General features: G+C 40.4%; 1 protein-coding gene across 8 annotated transcripts in view; it reads left to right on the top strand.

The window, feature by feature from the left end:
- Nucleotides 1-21,130, top strand: part of nell1 (neural EGFL like 1) — a 697,019-nt gene that overhangs the window by 647,837 nt on the left and 28,052 nt on the right. For all 8 annotated transcript variants that reach the window (XM_062967797.1, XM_062967796.1, XM_062967794.1 and 5 more), the window contains one exon: nt 15,378-15,571. In XM_062967797.1, coding sequence (XP_062823867.1) covers nt 15,378-15,571 — 194 coding nt within the window. The remainder of the gene's footprint in view (nt 1-15,377; nt 15,572-21,130) is intronic.

Raw genomic sequence — 21,130 nt, 5'->3', positions numbered from 1 at the left:
GTGAAAATTCTTGCAGGTGTATTATTCTTCCCAATTGGATTTTGCAAGTGTTAGGAAGCCGGTTTTTTTGGCCAGGAAATGAATAATGAGTAGGTGGGTGGACAGAAAATATTATTTCCATTAGTACTATAGGATTTTATAGTACACTAGATGAAAAACAGATTACAAGAATTTCATTTTTCATTGCTGATGATATGAAGTGCTGATTTTATAAATAACCTTTGTTTCTTCATATCCTTTATTATTAATATAAATATTAAGCAGGAGAGGTACTGATATACAGTCTTGTATGACTACTTTTGTTATCTGAATTTCCTCTGTTAACCTTCCATCTATGCTGAAATAGGAATAACTCTCTACAATATTAGTCCCTACAAACTTACCCCACAAATGATTATATGTTGATTATTTCAAGACCTAAGGAGAAGTCAATGAACTCAGGAAAATGCCAATAGAAAGGGCAACTACCATATTTATGATTGAATGATGTAACACAAAGATCCAGGCCAATGTCTATACCCTTTACTGAAAATCAAACAAGATTTGCCAGTTTTTGATGTATTTTTTTTACTCTCCAACTTTAATGTACCTCAAACTTTCATCTGTAACTTAAAAGAGAAAGAGAACAATTATAGAGGCATCCTGTTCTTTCAAATAACATAAAACTAGTAGATTTTTTCTGGTTTTATGTATATCAAATACTTCACTGACAGTATTTCAAACTTCTCTTATAGCTGAGGGTATTTTAAACACAGTGGCTTTAAAAGTTCCTGAGTAACACTATACATCTTTCACAGGTTCTTTGAAACTGTAGTAGTGGTTTTAAACTATGCTCCTAGCTCTTAGTTTATAACTAGGAAATAAATTGCTTTTAAATGACAAGCTGCATGTGAAAAATGATTTGTCAAAGCAATGTTTATAGTTTTAACTTGTACATACTTTTTGGTTGGAAGCCTGACGTACATTTGTCACATCTGATTACTTTGTAATGGTTTAATGTACCGTTGAAGTTGAAATTAGCACTCTAGTAGAGTTATTTTCTCCTTCCTCTCCTCTTTTGACAGTTTATATTGTTTTCTAACCCAGGTATGATACTGCTTTGAAAAGCATATGCATGTAAGAACTGCAAAGCTAGATACACTATTAAATGTTGGTTAGCACTGAAGGTTTGAAAAGATCAGTTAGGTGCCAGGGAAACAGGGTGATTGATAGTGTTGTGCATTTGTATGGAATTGCTGTTCATTTTGTTTAGTTTCATTCATTATGTCTCATTTTTCATATTTATTCCCGTTTCCAAAAATGAGGTGCCTATATGAATAGAATTTTTGTCTTCCTTATGAAAAAACAATAAAATGTTCATGCCATTGGCAGCAATGGGAGGATTTTCGAGGCTCACCCCCCCCCCCAGTCAGATTTAGGGCTAGCGGGGTGAAAATCGCCACACACAGAGGGCATATGGACCCCTTTCAGCCCACCGACATGTAAAACATTTGGGTCTTCCCAGGATTTCTAGCAATATTTTTTCCTTTTTATAAACAAAATCCCCTATACAGTGTTCCCTCACTACTTCGCGGTTCACTTTTGCGGATTCGCTGTTTCACGGTTTTTCAATAAATTCTAAAAGAATATTATAAATAATAAAAAATTACAATTTACAGCCTAAGGAAGGCAGGAAGGAGAAGCTGAAGGGAGAGAAAAGGAGCCCAAGCAGCAACGGGAGGAAAAGGAGGCCATTTATCAACATACAATTGGTTGATAAAAACTTAAAATAGTGTATAACAACTAAAATAATGTATAAATATTAAAATAAATATGGTGTCCCTACTTTGCAGATTTTCACTTCTTGCGGGTGGTCCTGGAACGTAACCCCCACGATAAGTGAGGGAACTCTGTAAGAGTATCCCCTGTTCCTCCCAGCTGGCTCGGCCCTCTTCTGCAGCAGCAGAAGGAGGGCCAGGGGAGCTGCCAGCCAGCCAAATGGGAAAAATGCTCCACACAAACACATAGCCCAGTGCCTAGCCGCAAGATTTCACTTCTACATAAAAAATATTACAACATTAAACAACTCCTTCAAAAGCTTTTTGCTGATCCTTTGGGGAGGGGGGGGGGGGTAAAAAAAACATTCCTCAAAGGCAAAAGCCAAGCCAAGCTAAGCGGAGACACAGCAACTCAGCCACAGCACCCAGCAGCAGCAGCAATGGCTGCTTTAGGGACATTCCCCTCCTTATATACGCTCCTGCCTTCCCTGCCCAGCCCACTTCAGTGATTTCTTGACCTACAATTGGCCAAGGATCACCTCCTCACCTTCTCTGACACATGAGGAAGTGATTGCAGGCATGGAGGCCATGTGGCCAGAAAACAAAAGCAAGCACAATTACCGTGTGGCTTTCATTTTCGTGTCACGTTACGTTTCATATGAAAATGTTGTCATTTGTTTCGTGTAGATTAATGGTAGACACAAAACGAAGGAAACAAATATCACGTACATCCGTAGTGACTGAGCTTACTGCAGTTCAAAACTATTGCTTTTATTGTTGCTCTGAGGTTGAAACATATTATAATACAACTCTCTCTTTCTCACGTCAGAATTAAGAATTAAGAGAACATTAACAAATACAATATTAACAAGCATAATGCACTATCCCTGCAAACTACATGACATTAGATTTATTCACAAGGCCCCACCCATGATTATAGTAGATAGAATTATGAACAAATGATGGCTCACTCTAACCTAACCTGATGCTTTCTTCAAAGGGAGCAAAATCCAAACTTTTTCTGGCCAGGTCAGAAAATCAAAAAATTAACTGACTCTGTTAGCCAAGATCTAAGACAGTGCCTATGCTACTATGAGACAGTAATTAAATATTTTGTGTTGTCAGAATACCAATCCTGTGATGCTACCAAACCAGTATAGTAACTTCAGCAGAACACTGCATGGACACTTTTCAATTATTTTAAAAAATTCAATGACTTGTTCTGTGACTGCAATTACATTGAGATCTTAAGCAAAACCTTAAGCCATCTTTAGTTCCCATATACAGTAGAGTTCTGCTTATCCAACTTCCACTTATCTGGCACTCCGTATTATCTGACATGCCGCCAGAGGCTTGGGGGCGCGTTGTATTCTCCCCGCTGCTGCCGCCGCGCTCATGGCTGCCTCTGCTGCTGCGTCTGCCTCCCCCTCATCTGCGCCTCCTCCTTTGCCTCCTTCTGGGGCAGCCTGAGGAAGGGAGCACTGCTGAGCCGGAGGGAGCTCGAGAGAGGGAGGAGGACTTTTATCTCCCTCTTCCTCAGGCTGTCCCAGGAGGATGCGAAGGAGGAGGAGGTGGAGGAGAGGAGGCAGACACAGAGGCAGCCATGGAATGTACGTGCCCAGGCCTTTGGAGGAAGCCAGAGCACGTTGCTAAACAGCAACATGCCCTGGGTTTCCCTAAGCCGGGTCTTTGCTGGAGGGAGGAAACTCCCCTCCAGTAAAGGCCTGGGACTTTGGGGAAATGCAGAGCACATTATTAAACAGCAACTCGCTCCGGGTTTCCCTAGGCCAGGTCTTTGCCGGAGGGAGGAAACTCTTCCCGCCGATAAAGTCCGGGACTTTGGGGAAACGCGGAGCGAGTTTCTAAACAGCAATGCACCCCGGGTTTCCCTAAGCTGGGCTTCCCTATTATCCAACCAATCCAGTTATCCAACACTCAGCCAACCCATTTAAGTCGGATAACCAGAACTCTACTGTAAATATTTTGTACTGCCTCTTCATGGACTGTATTTTCAGATGCTCCTGCTCACATTAATGTCTCTATCCCTTTTTAATATAATCAGTTGCCATTGTATACCTTACTAAATCAGAAAATGTTTACCCCTAGGCAAACTGATGTGATCACAAATTTTGATTGCCATTTCCTGGGTATAAAGAGCAATCTTTAAGGAAATCAAGATCTTCACACAGAAGGAATTTCAGTGGAGATGAATTAAACAAAAGATAAAGGGCAAGAAAGTAACTTCTCTCTGAAAAATTGTGGCCTGTTTTTGACATGATCTATTAATGTAGCACTCTTATAATGCAGTGCAGACTAACCAAAGGCATATGACTGAGATTTATGAATGAACTGATATGATTCTGTTTTGAAGACCACACATAATTCTGAATTAGAATGTTTATAATAATATTTGCTTTTACTGATGGAGTCATTACAGGTCATTAGAAAATGAAATAATGTATCCATGCTTATGTGTAATCCCTATGGCCCAACTACCAACTTTATTTACTGGCATTCACTCCTTGCCCTCCTTTCTCTCCATGGCCTTTTTTTTTTTTTTTTTTTGCTTCAAAATATCGCACTCAGAATCTTTCATGCTGATTTACCAGTTTGAACAACTTCCTGGAAGGACTGCTTCCTTTTCTTTTTAATCTTTCATCATCATCATCGTCATTGTCGTCGTCATTGTCATTACCATCTATTTATGCAGTGGTGTCACTGCTCATGCAGTTTTTCAAGTAAGTCTCCCTGCCCTCAGATTTACAATCTAATGAAAACATGACACAAAAAGATACTTCTTCTTCTTTGGCTGTGGCAGTTTCGATGGAGGACTGCCTTTCATCTGCTGTAGGGCTTAGATATGATGGAACTGTACCTGCTTTGTCTCTCCCTACAAGGCAGTGGCAGCTGGGATGGAGAGGCAGGTCATTCATCTGCTTCTAGGTGAGGGCATGGTGGAACTGTGCCTGAGTTGTCTTCTCTCCCTCTGAGGCCAGGGCAGTGGAAATTGGGAAGAAGGGTGTTCCTTTCATCTGCTTAATATTTAAAATAAATATATGAAATCTAAAATGATGGAACTAATATTTAATAACTAATACACACAGAGAAATGCACATATACAAACACACACATATGCATAGTGAGAGAAACTGTTTGCCAAAACAATCTAAGAATATTAATATAAATAATCTAACACTGGAGAGTTTTCTGTGTATGGATAGACACATTTCTTTCTCAGTGAAGAAAAGAGGATCTTTTTATCATGCTGCTTTCTAAGGATTTCATAGAATTAATATAGTTAGACTTGATGTCAAAATACAGTCTGCGTATTTCCAGTTAGCTGGGAAGCTATTTACTGCTGAATGACAAGGAATTAACTAAGAAGGAGTTGTGCACAGTATGCCCACAATACCATATGTTTCACAGTGTTCATGCAGTGATGTATTTAAGAAGATAGATTTCTTAACCCTTGAGGCTTTAAAGGTCATTCCTTGGTATAATCAACTGATGTTAAAGCTACATTTAAAATAATTCTTTTGTTAAAACCAAATACAATTTGAGAATGGAAATCATACCTTACCAGATTAATATTGTACTTACCAGATTAATATTGCAGCACTTAATGACATATAACGAATGTATCTGTTATTATGTCATTATTGAGCTGAGGGTGTTCCTCACTCTTTGATTGCTTGCTAAGCAATATGATTGTAAAACACCTTCTGCCTGACCTCTGGAGGTGATTATGAGAGGACTTGTGATCTCATCCCCTGCAGTGATCACCATACTGCAAGGCATACATTTGACCAAACTATAATCCAAACCAAGGATCTGCCTTGCCTTTATTTCTTTCTCTATCTATAATCAATCATAGAATCATAAGGTTGGAAGAGAATATAAGGGCCTTCCAGTCCAACCCTCCGTCATGCACAAAAATACAGATAAAGCACCCCTGGCAGATGGCCATACACCTCTGCTTAAAGACTTTCAGAAAACCAGACTCTACCATCTCACTAATGACTTTAAAAAATATGCTGTAATTATCATATCCTTTAAAAATTACCTTTCTTCCAGTGTAAGGAAGAAGGAATAAAACAACGAGCTGTGCTTGTTCTCACACAAGCAGATTTGTATTAAGCAGGACATAACTGGATTCCACTTCCTTTGTATTTTCATATTATCTCACAGTACATTTGTGGCTGAAGATGATTTCTAAGGTGGGAGAATGGTTGTTGTTGGTAGGCAAGTTTACTCATTGAAAGCATTGTCATATACCAGAATTAAAGCACATTTGCCTTGCTAAGCTTCCATCTTATTCTACTTACTTGGAGTAAACCAACATCTACCAAGAATTTCTTGCATTAATATAACTATGTAGTGTTTTATAGTTGATTAAAAGGAAACCTGTTTCAATACTCATTACTAAATTGGGGACAGTGGTGGTGAATTTTTCTAAAGTGTTTCTAAAATATCATAAGGGGTCTGTATTATAACTATAACGATGTAACAAAAATTTTGTTACTTTTTTGTTCTGTAATTGTGTAAATGAGAAAGATTCCAGGGCTTCTTTCTCCCTCATTTTTAGAGCTATTGGGATGAAGCTTGCTACAATGGTTGAACACATTTAACCACTGTTTTTCCCCCTGCCACCCCCTGCAAATTTTCAGAATGTTTTGCACATCCACTGATTTTGGGGAATTTAAAATGTTTTTAATGAACATTTTTTTAAAAAAACCTACCAGAGCTATCTCTTTGATTTTCCATTTTCAATGATACAACATAATTAGGGTACCATTCTCTCCAAGTTTCAGAAAAATTTGGACATCCACTGATTTTTAGGGAATTTTAACCAACATAAACTTAACAGTACTATTTCATTGACCGACCCCAGGGGCCATCCAGTCTAACCACCTTTTGCCAGGCAGGAAAAGCACAGTCAAAATTGCTGCCTCTCAACTTTGCCTAACTCACAGGGTTTATTAAACTCCCAACAATCCCCTTTTATCTCAAAATCCCTTTAGAGAATGAACATCAAAACTTTCAGGGAGAAATTCTGGGAAATGTAGTTTAGGAAGGCAAGCCCCTATGGCAGAGAATTCAAAGGGCCCCACCCTAAACTACATTTCCCAGAATTCTGCTTGTTTCAGAATACCAGGGCTGCCTGCGTTAAAGCCTAAATGTGAGTGTGGTCTCTGCCTGTCTCTCTCTGGCCCAGCCATATGCTGGAGGGGCTTCTTCTTTCCCCACCATCTAGCCAGGCATCCCTCCTGCCTACCCACCCACCTACCTGCCCACCCACCCACCTACCTACCTGCCCTAGGCCCTCCTCACTGCCTCCATTGGGGAAAGAGTGGGGCTTCTCATTCAACTCCACATCTCACCATCCTCCTTGAGGTCCTTTGGGGGAACCAAACCCAGCCCTTTTCAGGGAAAAGCAGCACCTGTGACGGAGACCTGGAGCCAATTATGAGATTTGCATAACTCTTCTAAAAAGTTATAGGTCAGTGTTTTGAATCTTATGGTTTTTTTTTTTACATGGGCACTCCTTACATTTCTTAATATTGTGTCATATGTACGAATCGTACGAAATAGATATGACAAATGAGGCACAAATTAAGTTTTGCACAGCCCTGGCAGGTCCCTTAGGACACTGCTGTCATACCATGCACTCTGTTGAAATTGAGGAAAATCGGATTCAGCTGGAAACGATAGGGAGACAAATAGGGGCTGCAATCCAAGATCCTCTCAACATCACATGTGGATATTGTCTGCAAAGCAATGGCTAGATGCCATTGTGTAGTGTGCAGGTAGTATACAACTATTTAGAAGGGAGGGGCATCAATAAATTTCTGCAGCAAATATTCTAGGTTGGTCTTGATTACTGCCCAAGACTAATGTTCCACCTGCCCCATATGATTAGGGCTAACACTTTATCAATACCTACTTGGGAGTATGCCTCACTGAACTCAATACATCACTTGTTGGATCTAAGTTGCATTGAAATCAGCACAGTTTTATCTCTGAGTACACCTAATTTTTAATTTTCATGTGGAAATATGTGTATCCTTTGTCAAGTAGCAGCAGCTTACATTAAAATTAAAAGGGATTCATTACTTTCCAGTCTTGCATAACAAGTTCTGAACACAATCTTTAATCAAGCTCTGTGTTGGTAGAAATTGTCGATTGTCATACCAAGCACAGTTTACTTGTTCAGGGAATTTAACCAGAGCTTTGCTGATGGATAAATATATTTAAAATGCATGCCAGGAAGAGAGGAAAAATATGGAGTTTACTAGGAAAGACATTTATATCAATTTTTCTAATTGCAAGTGTAATTAAGACAATGTCTGTTTTCCACTCCCATTTAGTAAATTAACATTCTGATGAATTATTTCTTCAGAGACCTACTTTGTATTTTCCAAAGCAGACTGTATTTTCCCCTGTCCTTACTTTATAACAACAGCCACAACTCTGCATTCCTTTTCTTGCAAATAATCCCAAATGACCGTAGTGGGATAGAATAGTCTACTAATAGAGCAACAAAGGTTTCACAGGAGATCATTAAGCCTCTTTTATTCCAAGCTGAACTTGCAGACCATAAGGTCCCAGGTTCAAACCCCGGGAGCGGCGTGAGCAGCCGCTGTTAGCTCCAGCTTCTGCCAACCTAGCAGTTTGAAAACATGCCAATATGAGTAGATCAATAGGTACCACTCTGGCGGGAAGGTAATGACGCTCCATGCAGTCATGCCAGCCGCATGACCTTGGAGGTGTCTACGGACAACGCCGGCTCTTCGGCTTAGAAATGGAGATTAGCACCAACCCCCAGACATGACTGGACTTAACGTCAGGGGAAACCTTTACCTTTATTCCAGAGTAGATTTTTTTCTACGTACTCTTGCAAACAGGACTCTGCAAAGATAAATGAAAACACTTTCCCCTGTGAAAATATTACAGGAAGTCCTCACTTATCTGTTGGGTTAGGGATGGGAGCACTTTCAGAAAATGGAATTGGTTGAGAAGTGGAACCCAGGTAATTTTACCTTGCATGACACACTATACATCACTTTTGAATTCATGATAAAGCTAAAAGAGATTTTGCACATATTCAAAAGTGATTCAAGGAGGGGTCTGCCCTTTATGTAAGAAAACCCAGGGCCGGCACATGTATGTGCAAACAGTCCTAAGTGAGCCTGGTAGGTAAGACGAACTGATTAAAAAGAAGTCTCCTTATCAAATTAATGGAACTTGATTGTAATTTGCAAACTTTGAAAAGATTACTGTCATAAGGTGAGCCCTCAAAAGGTGGAGGAAGCCTATGTAAATCAATCAAGCAATATGTCCCTCAAAAGTTTTGAATAGTGAGTATTCATAGCTTTATAGATACAGGCAGTCGCCGAGTTACAAACACAGTTAAGAACAGGGGTGAAACAATAGGAAGTGAGAGAAATCTACCCCCAGGAAGGGAAAATAACTCCTGATACAGTTATCATGGGAGCAAGGTGTCTCCACTGAAGCTTTCTGTCCGGTCCTTGTTTCGGCAACAAGCCAAAATTTTCAAAATCCAGTTATCACAGGGACAGAAAGTGAGGTTAACTCTTCTGACAGGGGCACAGATAGCAAAACAAATACCACAGGATGTTAATGTTTTCCTATGCTATCCAGTGTGTGTGTGTGTGTTTGTGTGTGTGTTTGTGTATGGCTAGAGTTATATATATGGATAGAGTTACACTTTAAAATGTATCTGTTGTTTTTCATGAGAGATTACAAAAATCTCAGAAATTCTTCATAAAATGATGGGAGAGCATTTGAAGTTTAAAAATTTTACACGGTGAGAAAGAAGAAAATTCCACAAAAGTTTTGCATTCATAGCACTAGTTATCCAGAATCCCAAAAATGTTTCTCACCCCTTTGTTTAGAACAGAAAGCAATCTCTTATGAGCAAAACATTTGTGATATATTATTGACAGAGACAAAGCAGGTAATAAATACTAATAGTAGTAATAATAGTGAGGTTGTATTCTAATCATATTTGGAAATGCTTAATTTTCATGCTTTGAGGTAGCATGTAAGGGATAATTGTTGCTTTACAAGCAGAGTGTGGAAAGGATGTCACTTCTGGACCTGATGTCTAAGTAATGACAAGTGTATTAAATAAAATAATGTCATATAATTTGCATTAAGAATGAGAGGAATCTAAGCAGAGCATAATAAATTATTGGACCTTTGTTTGATTGCCTATGTGTCATTTGACTGGTTTGCTGATTTTAGCATCTGCTCAGTGGAAATGCCATTTTATGAGCTCTCAGCAGGAAGTATTTGCGTGGTATGCAAATAGGTTGCCTCTTCTCCTTTGGATATATGTATAATAGATTAAGTTGGGTTTTGCAGTGCAAACAGGTCTGTTGTATTGAGAATATGAATAATGTTAGTTTCCATAATTGCTAACATCTGGCTTCTCATAAATCTGTTAAATTGCATGGAGGCAAGTCACAAGTAATGCAATTACATCAAACTTAGTATGCAGTGTGGCCCCATATTCATTTGTGAAATTCTTTTAATTTTGAATTGGGTAATGTGGTATTCTACATGTGAGTTCTGCTGCATAGGCTATTCAGGATACACAACGAAATGTATTAAGAAGTACAGTTCCCATATCCTGAACTCCCCCCCCCTCCCATTAATCCAATACAACACAGTGTATAATACAATGTCTATTGTTTCCAAATGCCAGCTGAGATCTTTTGGCACGGCACATTTTTTATTATTATTATTTTTATTGTTATTATTATTATTAACATTGAGGCTGGGTGGCCATCTGTCAGGGATGCTTTGCTTGTGCTTTTGGTGCACAGAGGCAGAAGGGGGTTGGACTAAGGGTCTCTTTCAACCTGCTTTTTTATTATAAGTATGACACAGCAAACAAGATAGATCTGTTGGATTTCGTTTCACAAAATCACAAGTCGAACACTTCCCAAGTGTCTAGGACTGTGTGATGTATTTTTGGATGATGCTTGCAGATCCCAGTAGGGTGGCCTTCTGCAGTTGGCAGATCGTAATTTTGTCAATGTCTATTGTTTCCAAATGCCGGCTGAGATCTTTTGGCACGGCACATTTTTTATTATTAATATTGTTATTGTTATTGTTATTATTATTATTAACATTGAGTCTGGGTGGCCATCTGTCAGGGATGCTTTGCTTGTGCTTTCAGTGCACAAAGGCAGAAGGGATTGAACTCAATGGCCCAAAGGGTCTCTTCCAACCCTCTTTATTATTATTATTATTATTATTATTATTATTATTATTATTATTATTATTATTATTGCTCAGTGGCCAACTATAGTCAGGCCCGCGAACAGTCTGAAGGATCGTGAACTGGCCCCCTGTTTAAAAAGTTTGGGGACCCCTGATCTTTACTTTTGCAACGGAGCCCTGCCAGAAGTAGCTCTGCATTGTGAGATGGGAGCTGATGGGCTCTGTCTCAAAAGTAAAGACAAGCTGGTGCATGCTGCCAAAAAGAATCCTGTCTGATGAGGTCGTAAGTGTAATTGCGGTTTTATTTTCCTGAGTGGAATCGGGGGGGGGAGGGGATTGTAACCAAAAGTGACCCCTTTGCAAGCCCAGGGTCATGATATTGATCTGGGTTGTTATTAGTATGAAATATCCCTTTCACAAAATATCTGTTTAGTGAACAAGTGGGTATGTTTTGGATGTTTATTATGTGTGGTTACTCAAGGTTTGCATGTTCCCCTTTTCATTATATTTCTGATATAGAGGCTGGAAGGAAGGGCTGCATGCAACTTTGAGGATGGTTGCTAAAAATTTCCCTCATTGTCTTTTTAAACAGTGCACTGCACTCTATCACAATGGTGGCACAGCAAGAAAGGAGCCAGTTGAAATGTGAATGCTGCATAGTAGCTCATAACTTTCAATGCTGCCATTCCACATGTTGCCTTGATCCAAATAGAGAGATGGTGCCAAATGCAAGTACTTAGTGTCTCTCTTCCCAGTTCCCCTTCTGCCCTTGTTCCTGGTTTTTTCACCAATGTGCTCAGCATGCACACTGCAAATACACCATTTTAATTAGCCAGCAAAACCTGGTTCCTGTAGTAAGTGAAGAAATAATACCCCAACTTCAAGCTAATTCATACAATGGAAACAAATTTTCAGTTCACCAATATCACTCACTCTGACATTCAGTTTCCATTTAGAGACACAAAGAAACAGAATAATTCCTTGAGATTATAACCAGTACTCAGATCTGGTAGTCTTAAAAGGAATGAAAGATGCTTTACATTTTAAGAATGCAAAAACACTAAAGAATGGTTTGGGCGAAGGTGTAAATGTAAGAATAGTTCAAGATAAGGGATAACAGATTTTTAAATACAATTGCTTTGTCTTGTTTCCATATTCTTCATCAGTATGTTCATGGCCTTAATTTTACTGCTATTACTTGGTTTTCCTTTATAATTTCCTTGCTCCTGGCACACATCATAATGTGATATTTGATTTGAAAGTACCAAGCCTTTTCTTTGCCTTTAGTGACCCTTTAAGATGCATGCTTTATTAAAAGGAAAATCCAGAGAAAATTAAAGAAGGTATGCATTGACATTTCCTTAAAAGATGGCCAAATTAATGACTGTTTCCATTGTTAGAACTGAAATGACAAAAATATTCCTGTCAGAGAGCTCTTTCCAGAGAGCAAGAAGTTTCTAATTGGAACATAATGACAAACTGAGTCTCAAACATCAAATTAAATTGAGAGTTTCATGAGATACATATGTGTTTTAAACACTAAGCAGCCTGAGGCAGGTTGTACTTGAAGGACAGGTCACAAGAAATACTTTAATATCTCTCCTGCCATTTTCCAACTCCAAATGGAATCTCCCTGACATTTGGCTTTTGTTTTAATTTTGTATAAATTACTACTTCATGGCATTTATGAAGCCTTATAAGAAGAGAGTCCAGCCTGTTTAATGACAAGTATATAAAACTGATTCGAGTGCAGTTCATTGCCACTTCTGTGCTTATTCACAATATGTTATATTGTGTACTCACATAAAAATGGGGTGCATTTGTGTGTACATCAGAGATGGATAAGTAGTTTCCTGTGGCTTCATGTGCTCCTCCCAAATCCATGTCTTCAGAAACGGTTTCTAAGTTCATGAAAAATTCAGAATGATTTGTGTGTGAGTTCAAAACTCACATTGTTCATTCTGAATCTTGCATACTTGTTTAAATGTTTTACAAAATAATAATAAAAACACACAATACATAATAATATTGAAACATAAAAAAATATTTAAATATAGTTGTCATGTCACTTCTCAACCTTCCCTTCTCCAGGCTAAACATACCCAAGCTCCCTAAGCCGCTTCTTACAGGACTTTCCTTCCAGGCCTTTTACCATTTTTGGTTACACTGCTCTGGACCCATTCCAGCTTATCAGTATCCTTTCTGAATTGTGGTGCCAAGAACTTAACAAAGTAGAATAGAGTGGTACTATTCCCTTAATCTAGACACCATACTTCTATCAATGCAACCTAGAATTGCATTGGCTTTTTACTATACTATAAAATCGTTTAAAGCATAGAAATTAGTATAACAAGGAAATGAAATATTAAGCAAATGAGTACTATAAACCAAGACACTTCCAATTGAGTGTTTCTTATGGGGATGAACTACACAGGAGCCTTGGTGGTCCTGGTGCTGGATCATTTTAGGGAGGCTCAACACCTACCCCTTCCCCAGTAGCAAGGAGATCTTAATTCCCCCCCCCCCCCCCCGCGCATTCTTGTCCTGGAATATTTGTCATAGGCCCCCATCTGCAATGCCATGTAATCTGGTTTGAACTGCATTATAGTCTGTGTAGACTCTTATAATGCAGATTGAACTATATTGTATTTGCTTATATGAGTCTACACTGTCATATAATCCAGTTCAATGCATTCTGCAATCTGCATTCTGAAACTGGTTATATGTATGGCAGTGTAGATAGGGCTAACACTACAGTTTCCAATCACTCAAGACTCCCTGGATTGACGTTTTACTATTACTCCTCCAAAACTGAGGAAGATTCCTAATCTAGTAAACTCCCAGAGTGGCAATTTAAATTTTAATAGGTTTCATACACACATACACTCACAATACTTACGAGTCTCCCCCCCCAAAAAAAAAAACCCCAAAAAAACAAACAAACAGGTAAACTTCCAACTGCTTCTGGTGCTCATTGCTGGTACACACACGTGTCTCAGCTACTGTCCAAATGCAAAATTTTGTACTGCTTTGCAATATGGGAAAGTCACATTTCTGCCAGTAAATATAAAGAATAAGAGGTATGATTATGTGGTTTGCAACCTAAGTAGAAATAGCTATGTGCAAATGGGGCTCTTAAATGCTGACTTTAAAAGTACACCTCTTTTTCTTACAGTGTTAATTAGGGTTACCACCTCTTTCAGATTAAGTAAGCCAGTTATTTTCATTTGTTTGCTTAGTATGAACTTAGTTGTGCACATTTTAAGGTGCCCATTCAATGTTACTGAAACTGAGCTAAAGAAATTATGAGGTTAAAAAAACCCAAACACAATGAAGTTGAGATAACCAAACCTTTGAATAACTATCCCCAAAGAATAAGTTTCTTTGTTCACCTCCAGTCACCAATTGTAAGTTCAATTACAATTCCATTTTCTAGCTTCTAGTCAATTGCCTTCTTATGTCTTGCTGTATTTTTCTCACTATTGCTGGTATAGTTGTGCTTCCTAGGCAGAGAGGTGAATCAAAGGGCATCAAAGTAGATTTTTACTGTTTCCAAAGGAAGGTAAAACTGGAAATATCTGGTTTATTTCATGATGTGTCATTAACTGGTATTGCCTCTATTAATTTCCTCAGTTTTTCTGAAAATCGCACTGGGAAGCCAAAACAGGGTCCAAGTTATAAAATTACTTTGGTGAGTGGCTCTTGTCTCAAGAGCAAGTGCTACTTCACTAATGCTCTGTAATTGAACCCACAATTGTTTGCCTGTATCACCTGGCATCGGAAATATAGGTGTATAGGATACAATGTGTGTTTATTCTCAAAATGGATATTCATTCTCTCTTTTGCATTTATTGCTGCTAATCTATAGTTCTGATGCTTATTTTGTGCACCAAGTGATACAAGCAACCTAGGTTTATCAAATTCCAACTTTAGAGGGTTGTCTTAATCCTGTAGGTCATTTTGTTCATGCAAATCTTTTATGCTGTTTCTCTTTAAGACTGAGAACAGTATGTGACTTAAGTGAGAGTAATTTTGTTCTGCTCAGTCTTTTTTAATTCTTAAATAATAATCCTCCTTCTTTGTGTCCCTGGTAGCCAAATCAGTTTTAACCATTAAAAATCCATAAAGTGATCTGGTACAGTGTTGTGGAATCTATTTTTATTTTTTTTACTACATGACTTGAGGAATACCTTTAAAAAACCATTTCCTTTCAAGCCAACAATATGCTTACCAAAAAGGATATAGCCTCCTCCTAAGGATAGTAAGTGTAGACATTATTTTTACAGTCCCAATTTCCAGTAATGACATAATTTTCCAAGGGAGAATGTTCATGTTGCTAAAACCCAATAAATTCTCTGTATTATACAGATATTGATGAATGTGCCTTAAGGACTCATACCTGTTGGAATGACTCAGCCTGTGTGAACCTGGAAGGGGGATTCGATTGCCTCTGTCCTTCTGGACCATCTTGTACTGGTGACTGTGTACATGAAGGAAGCTTAAAACGGAATGGCCAGGTGTGGACACTGAAGAAAGACAGGTGCTCTGTTTGTTCCTGTAAGGTAAGCTCCTGCGTGGTGTGGTTAATTTTAAATTAACTCTTAAATTTACTCCATAAAGGACTGATCTGTACTTATGTACACTTTTTATAAAATGTTTCTTCTACTTAAAAAAAAAAGGTTTAGTAAGATCTTGTTACCAAACACTCCCCCCCCCCCCCCCACTGTTAGAACATCATATGGAGTGCTCCTCTGAGTACACTGGCTATTTCAGGTTTTGGCATTGTTACAAATAATAAGTACATTGCCTATTATGACATCCTTCCTCTCTGCAATACCTTTGAATGGGGAACAATTGCATTCAGTCAAGACAAGGCATGCTTTTTTTTTTAAATCGTGTCAGAAGTGACTTGAGAACATACTGCAATTTGCTTCTGCTGTGAGAGAATTGGGGACTAGAGGGGACTAGAGGGCGTGTGGCGTTCAGAGAACGGGTCAAACCGATAGGCTATGCTCCTATCTTAGGGCATATGCCGCGGCAATAGATGCTGCAAAGAACGTTTTCTTTGCAGCTAATATTGCGTCTGCAAAGAACTGTCCGGCGGAGCTGTTTCGAGTTGTCAGAGGTTTGTTATATCCCGCCCCTGGGGATGGGATCCCTGACAACTCGGCAGCCTGCTGCGAAGCATTTGCTCGGTTCTTTGTGGACAAAGTCGCTTCGATCCGCTCTAGCTTTGACACCATATTAACGGCAGTCTCCGAGGATGTAACACGAGCACCTGCTTGTCCCATTTTGATGGATTCTTTTGAATTTGTTCAACTCGAGGATGTGGACAAGGTGCTTGGAGAGGTGAGGGCTACCACATGCATCCTAGACCCCTGCCCATCCTGGCTGGTGAGAGAAGTCAGAGGGGGATTGGCCGAGTGGGTGAAGGTGGTGGTGAATGCCTCCCTTCAGGAAGGCATATTTCCAGCGAGCCTCAAATTGACTGTGATCAAACCGCTGTTGAAGAAGCCATCACTGGACCCCACTCAATTAGAGAACTTTTGGCCTATTTCCAATCTCCCCTTTTTGGGCAAGGTCGTGGAACGTGTGGTGGTGTGATGACTCATGGGCCATGTAGTCCCGTTCCTAGTACTGTTGTAACAGATGAAGAGGAAAACTTGGGTTTCCCACCGTTTCAGCCAGAATTGGAGCCCTTGCACCTGCAGGATGTTTGCCCTCCAGAAGTCAGCCAAACAAGCCTTGGGCAGAAATCTCCCCCTTTTTCTCGCCGCCTTTATTATAATCAAGATAGAAGCTCTCGGGAGGCGACTCGCAGGAGTGCCAGGATCGCTGCCAGACAATTAGATGATTAAGGTTACTTCCCTTGGGAAAGTTTAAGGAGTCCTGCATCTGGACACTGAATAGGTTTCGTTTCTTGTTCCCCAGAGAAGGTGTTCTCTGGCGGGAAAACAAGATCCTATATAGGCCTTTGGCCACTAGGATTCCTTGCGGAGTCAATTCGTCAACTTCGGGAGTAGATTGTGTGTGGACTACGCTACTCCAGTTTCCAGACCTTGCTCTCGTCCCAGCCCTGCCTTGTTCCCCGGACCTCGCCACGGATTCGCCACGGACCCTGTTCTTGTTCCTCGTTTCTTGTTGCCTTGAATCAAGCTTTATTTGCCAAGAATCCAGTTTGCTCTCCAGCCTTGCATCAAGTTCCATGGACTAAAGGACCTTGTTATTTCCCCTCACTTTGCTTGGCAAAGTGTGTGTTTCGGTTATTGGATTACAACTTTGGACTTTAATATCTCATATTGGACATTGTTTTCCTGGACTATATTTGACCTTTCCTGAAAGGTCTACTTCTGAACTATATTCTACACTTGTTTTTATTGACTTTATATATTCCTTTAATAAAGATATTAGATAGTTTTTGGCCTCTGTGTATGGTTATTGGTGCTCTGCAGCCTGGGTCCTGACAGGTGGCTGCACAACTCCAGGCATTCTTAGATGACATTGATTTTCTGGATCCGGCGCAGTCTGGCTTCAGGCCGGGGCATGGTACCGAGACAGCTTTGATTGCCTTAGTCGATGATCTACGCCGGGAACTGGACAGGGGGAGTGTGTCCATGCTGGTTCTGCTGGACCTCTCAGCGGCCTTCGATACCATCGACCACGGTATCCTTCTGGGGCGCCTCGTCAGGATGGGGCTTGGAGGCACTGTCTTGCAGTGACTCCGGCCCTTCCTGGAGGGGTGTTCCCAGATGGTGTCATTGGGGGGACACCTGCTCGTCCCCACAACCATTGTCTTGTGGGGTCCCGCAGGGGTCAGTACTGTCCCCCATGTTGTTCAACATATACATGAAGCCGTTGGGAGAGATCATCCAGAGTTTCGGAGTGCGGTGTCCTCTGTACGCAGATAATGTCCAGCTCTGTCACTCCTTCCCACCTGTCACTAAGGAGGCTGTTCGGGTCCTGAACCGGTGTCTGGCCGCTGTGTCAGACTGGATAAGGGAGAACAGATTGAAATTGAATCCAGACAAGACAGAGGTCCTCCTGGTCAGTCGTAGGGCCGAACAGGGAATAGGGTTACAGCCTGTGTTGGATGGGGTCGCACTCCCCCTGAAGACACAGGTTCACAGTCTGGGTGTTCTCCTGGACTCATTGCTGAGCCTGGAGCCCCCTGGGGGAGCATTTGAACAACTAAGACTTGTGCGCCAGCTGCACCCGTTACTTGGGAGGTCTGACTACATGGGGTTGCCTTTGAAGACGGCCCGGAAGCTCCAATTAGTACAACGGGCCGCAGCCAGATTAATAACTGGGACGACTTACAGGGAGCGTACCACCCCCTTGTTAAGCCAGCTCCACTGGTTGCCGATATGCTATCGAGCCCAATTCAAAGTGCTGGTTTAGACTTTATAGAGCTCTAAACGGTTCTGGCCCAATCTACTTGTCCGAACGCATCTCCTTCTATGAGCCAGCAAGATCCCTGAGATCATCTGGAGAAGCCCTGCTCTCGGTCCCGCCTGCCACGGAGGCACGGCTGGTGGGAACAAGGGACAGGGCCTTCTCGGTGGTGGCTTCCCGGCTGTGGAACACCCTCCCAAGAAAGATGTGACAAATTCCAACCTTGTTGGGCTTCAGAAAAGCCCTAAAAACATGGCTGGGTGCCCAGGCTTTTAATCAATAAATGGCGAAGATGACACGGACTGAACTACGGACAAAGCATGGGGATGAACGGATCTGATTTTATGTTTGAAATTTATATTTTGTAATTTATAATGTATTTTAATAGTTTTAACTGTTTTATGCACTGTTTTATATTGATTTGTATGGGCATCGAATTGCTGCCATTATTGTAAACCGCCCTGAGTCCCTTTGGGTGGGAAGGGCAGGATATAAATGTGAGAAATAAATAAATAAATAAATTGGCTGTCTACAGAGACGTTACCCAGGGGACACCCTGATCTGTTAGCTGGGAGGCTTCTCTCATGTCTCCACAAGCTAGAGTTGACAAACAGGAGCTCATGTATCTCGTGGATTCAAACAAGAAACCTTCAGGTCAGTAACTCATCCTTCAGGTCAGCAGTTCAGCCAGCACAAGGGTTTACCCCATTGCACCACCATGGCATGATGCTGGTGAAGCTCCCCAATGTGCCATTGCTCTGCCTTGTTCACAGAACATTATCAGAGCTCTAGATGGAGTCATCAATTTATAAATCTCTTGTGTCATCAAAATGATAGTTATAATTAAAAAAAATGCTAAAGTGGAAAAGATGAAATTGAAGTACGTTAACCTTAACCTGTAATCATAGATACACTCCCTCCCCAGTTTAGAAGGACCCAGTCTTTGCTGAAATTAGAGACTATTGTCTGACAGTCAATTTATTATCAATTTAAAAATGAGAACAGGTTAGTCCTTTGTATCTGTTTTATTTTCCTTAGCATTGATTAAACTGAGTGAAATGAGTTTCATTTGATATACATCATATTTACTATTGTTCAGTGGTATTTCAGCTGAAGTTTTGAGTCCATGCAATGCTAGAAATTTGAGGACTGAAGGAAATTTTCATTTGGGGCAGGAGAAATTTAATGAGAGAGAAGATTACCTCATTTTGCTCTCCTCTCAGCTACACCCCTGGGCACAATGAATTTATTGTTTCAGTGACCCTCAGCGTTCTAGAAGTTTGGTCATTTTATAATCACCAAATCACCAGTGAAGTAATATCATAGCAAGAATGGACTGGGAATTTCCAGTGGCCTTTCACACAATATTTCATGTGCAAGAGGGTACAACAGACAGTTCATTCCATATTCAATGTCATAGAATCATAGAATAGTAGAGTTGGAAGAGACCTCATGGGCCATCCAGTCCAGCCCCCCGCTAAGGAGCAGGAAATCGCATTCAAAGCACCCCCGACATATGGCCATCCAGCCTCTGCTTAAAAGCCTCCAAAGAAGGAGCCTCCACCACAGTCCGGGGGAGAGAGTTCCACTGTCGAGCAGCCCTCACAGTGAGGAAGTTCTTCCTGATGTTCAGGTGGAATCTCCTTTTCTGTAGTTTGAAGCCATTGTTCCGCGTCCTAGTCTGCAGGGCAGCAGAAAACAAGCTTGCTCCCTCCTCCCTATGACTTCCCCTCACATATTTATACATGGCTATCATGTCTTCTCTCAGCCTTCTCTTTTGCAGGCTAAACATGCCCAGCTCTTTAAGCCGCTCCTCATAGGGCTTGTTCTCCAGACCCTTAATCATTTTAGTCGCCCTCCTCTGGACGCTTTCCAGCTTGTCAACATCTCCCTTCAACTGCGGTGCCCAGGGAGATGTTGACAACCTGGAAAGCATCCAGAGGAGGGTGACTAAAATGATGTCATTCAGTTTTGCCTGGGATTTAGCCATATGAATTCATTTTAAAAGAATGGTAGATCAGAGAAATATCAGAGATTTCTGAAATCCTCCACCAAATATAATATTACAGCTAATCATACTGGATTTTATTCCTATGCATGAATACACAATTTACTGAAACATTCAAATGCTAACAGCTTAATTAGTTGAGTGCATTCATTACTGAAGAAGCCTGCAGTAGATTTGTTCCTCCTTTTCAAAGTACACCCCTCAAGCCTTATGATAATAATTACAGCATTGGCAAAGCCTTCTTAGGTACTGTTTTGTTGTTATTTTTAGTTGAGCCTGGTATGGAATCTAGTGTGTATAATTTAGTATTTATAACTGATCGTCTGCATTACTTGGGAAAGGGAAATAGAGATTTCCAAAGTATACATGCTATACATTGCTGAAGTGGAATTAAAGAAATACTTGGCTTTAATAGTGCTGCCCAAATTCTTAACTTGACTCAAAATTGGTTTAACAAGCCAAACCCTTTGATTCCATTGAGTGTACTTTTGCATAGAACAGTAGAATAAATGTTTCTGAAAGTATGCACATTTTCTTTTTAAAAATGGAAATGTGGCTTATTTTTTCCTATGATCTATTGCAGACCTGTATCATATCATATTCCCAGTGATTTCTCTCTCCTCAATAGCATAAATTCCCACCTAACTCACTATCCCTTCTTTGCTATTGACCTGGAAGCAGAAGTGATAGAAAGGTCACTTCTCTGCTCTCTCCTTTCTCT

This window comes from Anolis carolinensis, chromosome 1 (assembly GCF_035594765.1).
Source record: "Anolis carolinensis isolate JA03-04 chromosome 1, rAnoCar3.1.pri, whole genome shotgun sequence".
NCBI classification, from domain to species: domain Eukaryota; kingdom Metazoa; phylum Chordata; class Lepidosauria; order Squamata; family Dactyloidae; genus Anolis; species Anolis carolinensis.
This window is presented reverse-complemented; position numbering and strand designations above follow the sequence as displayed.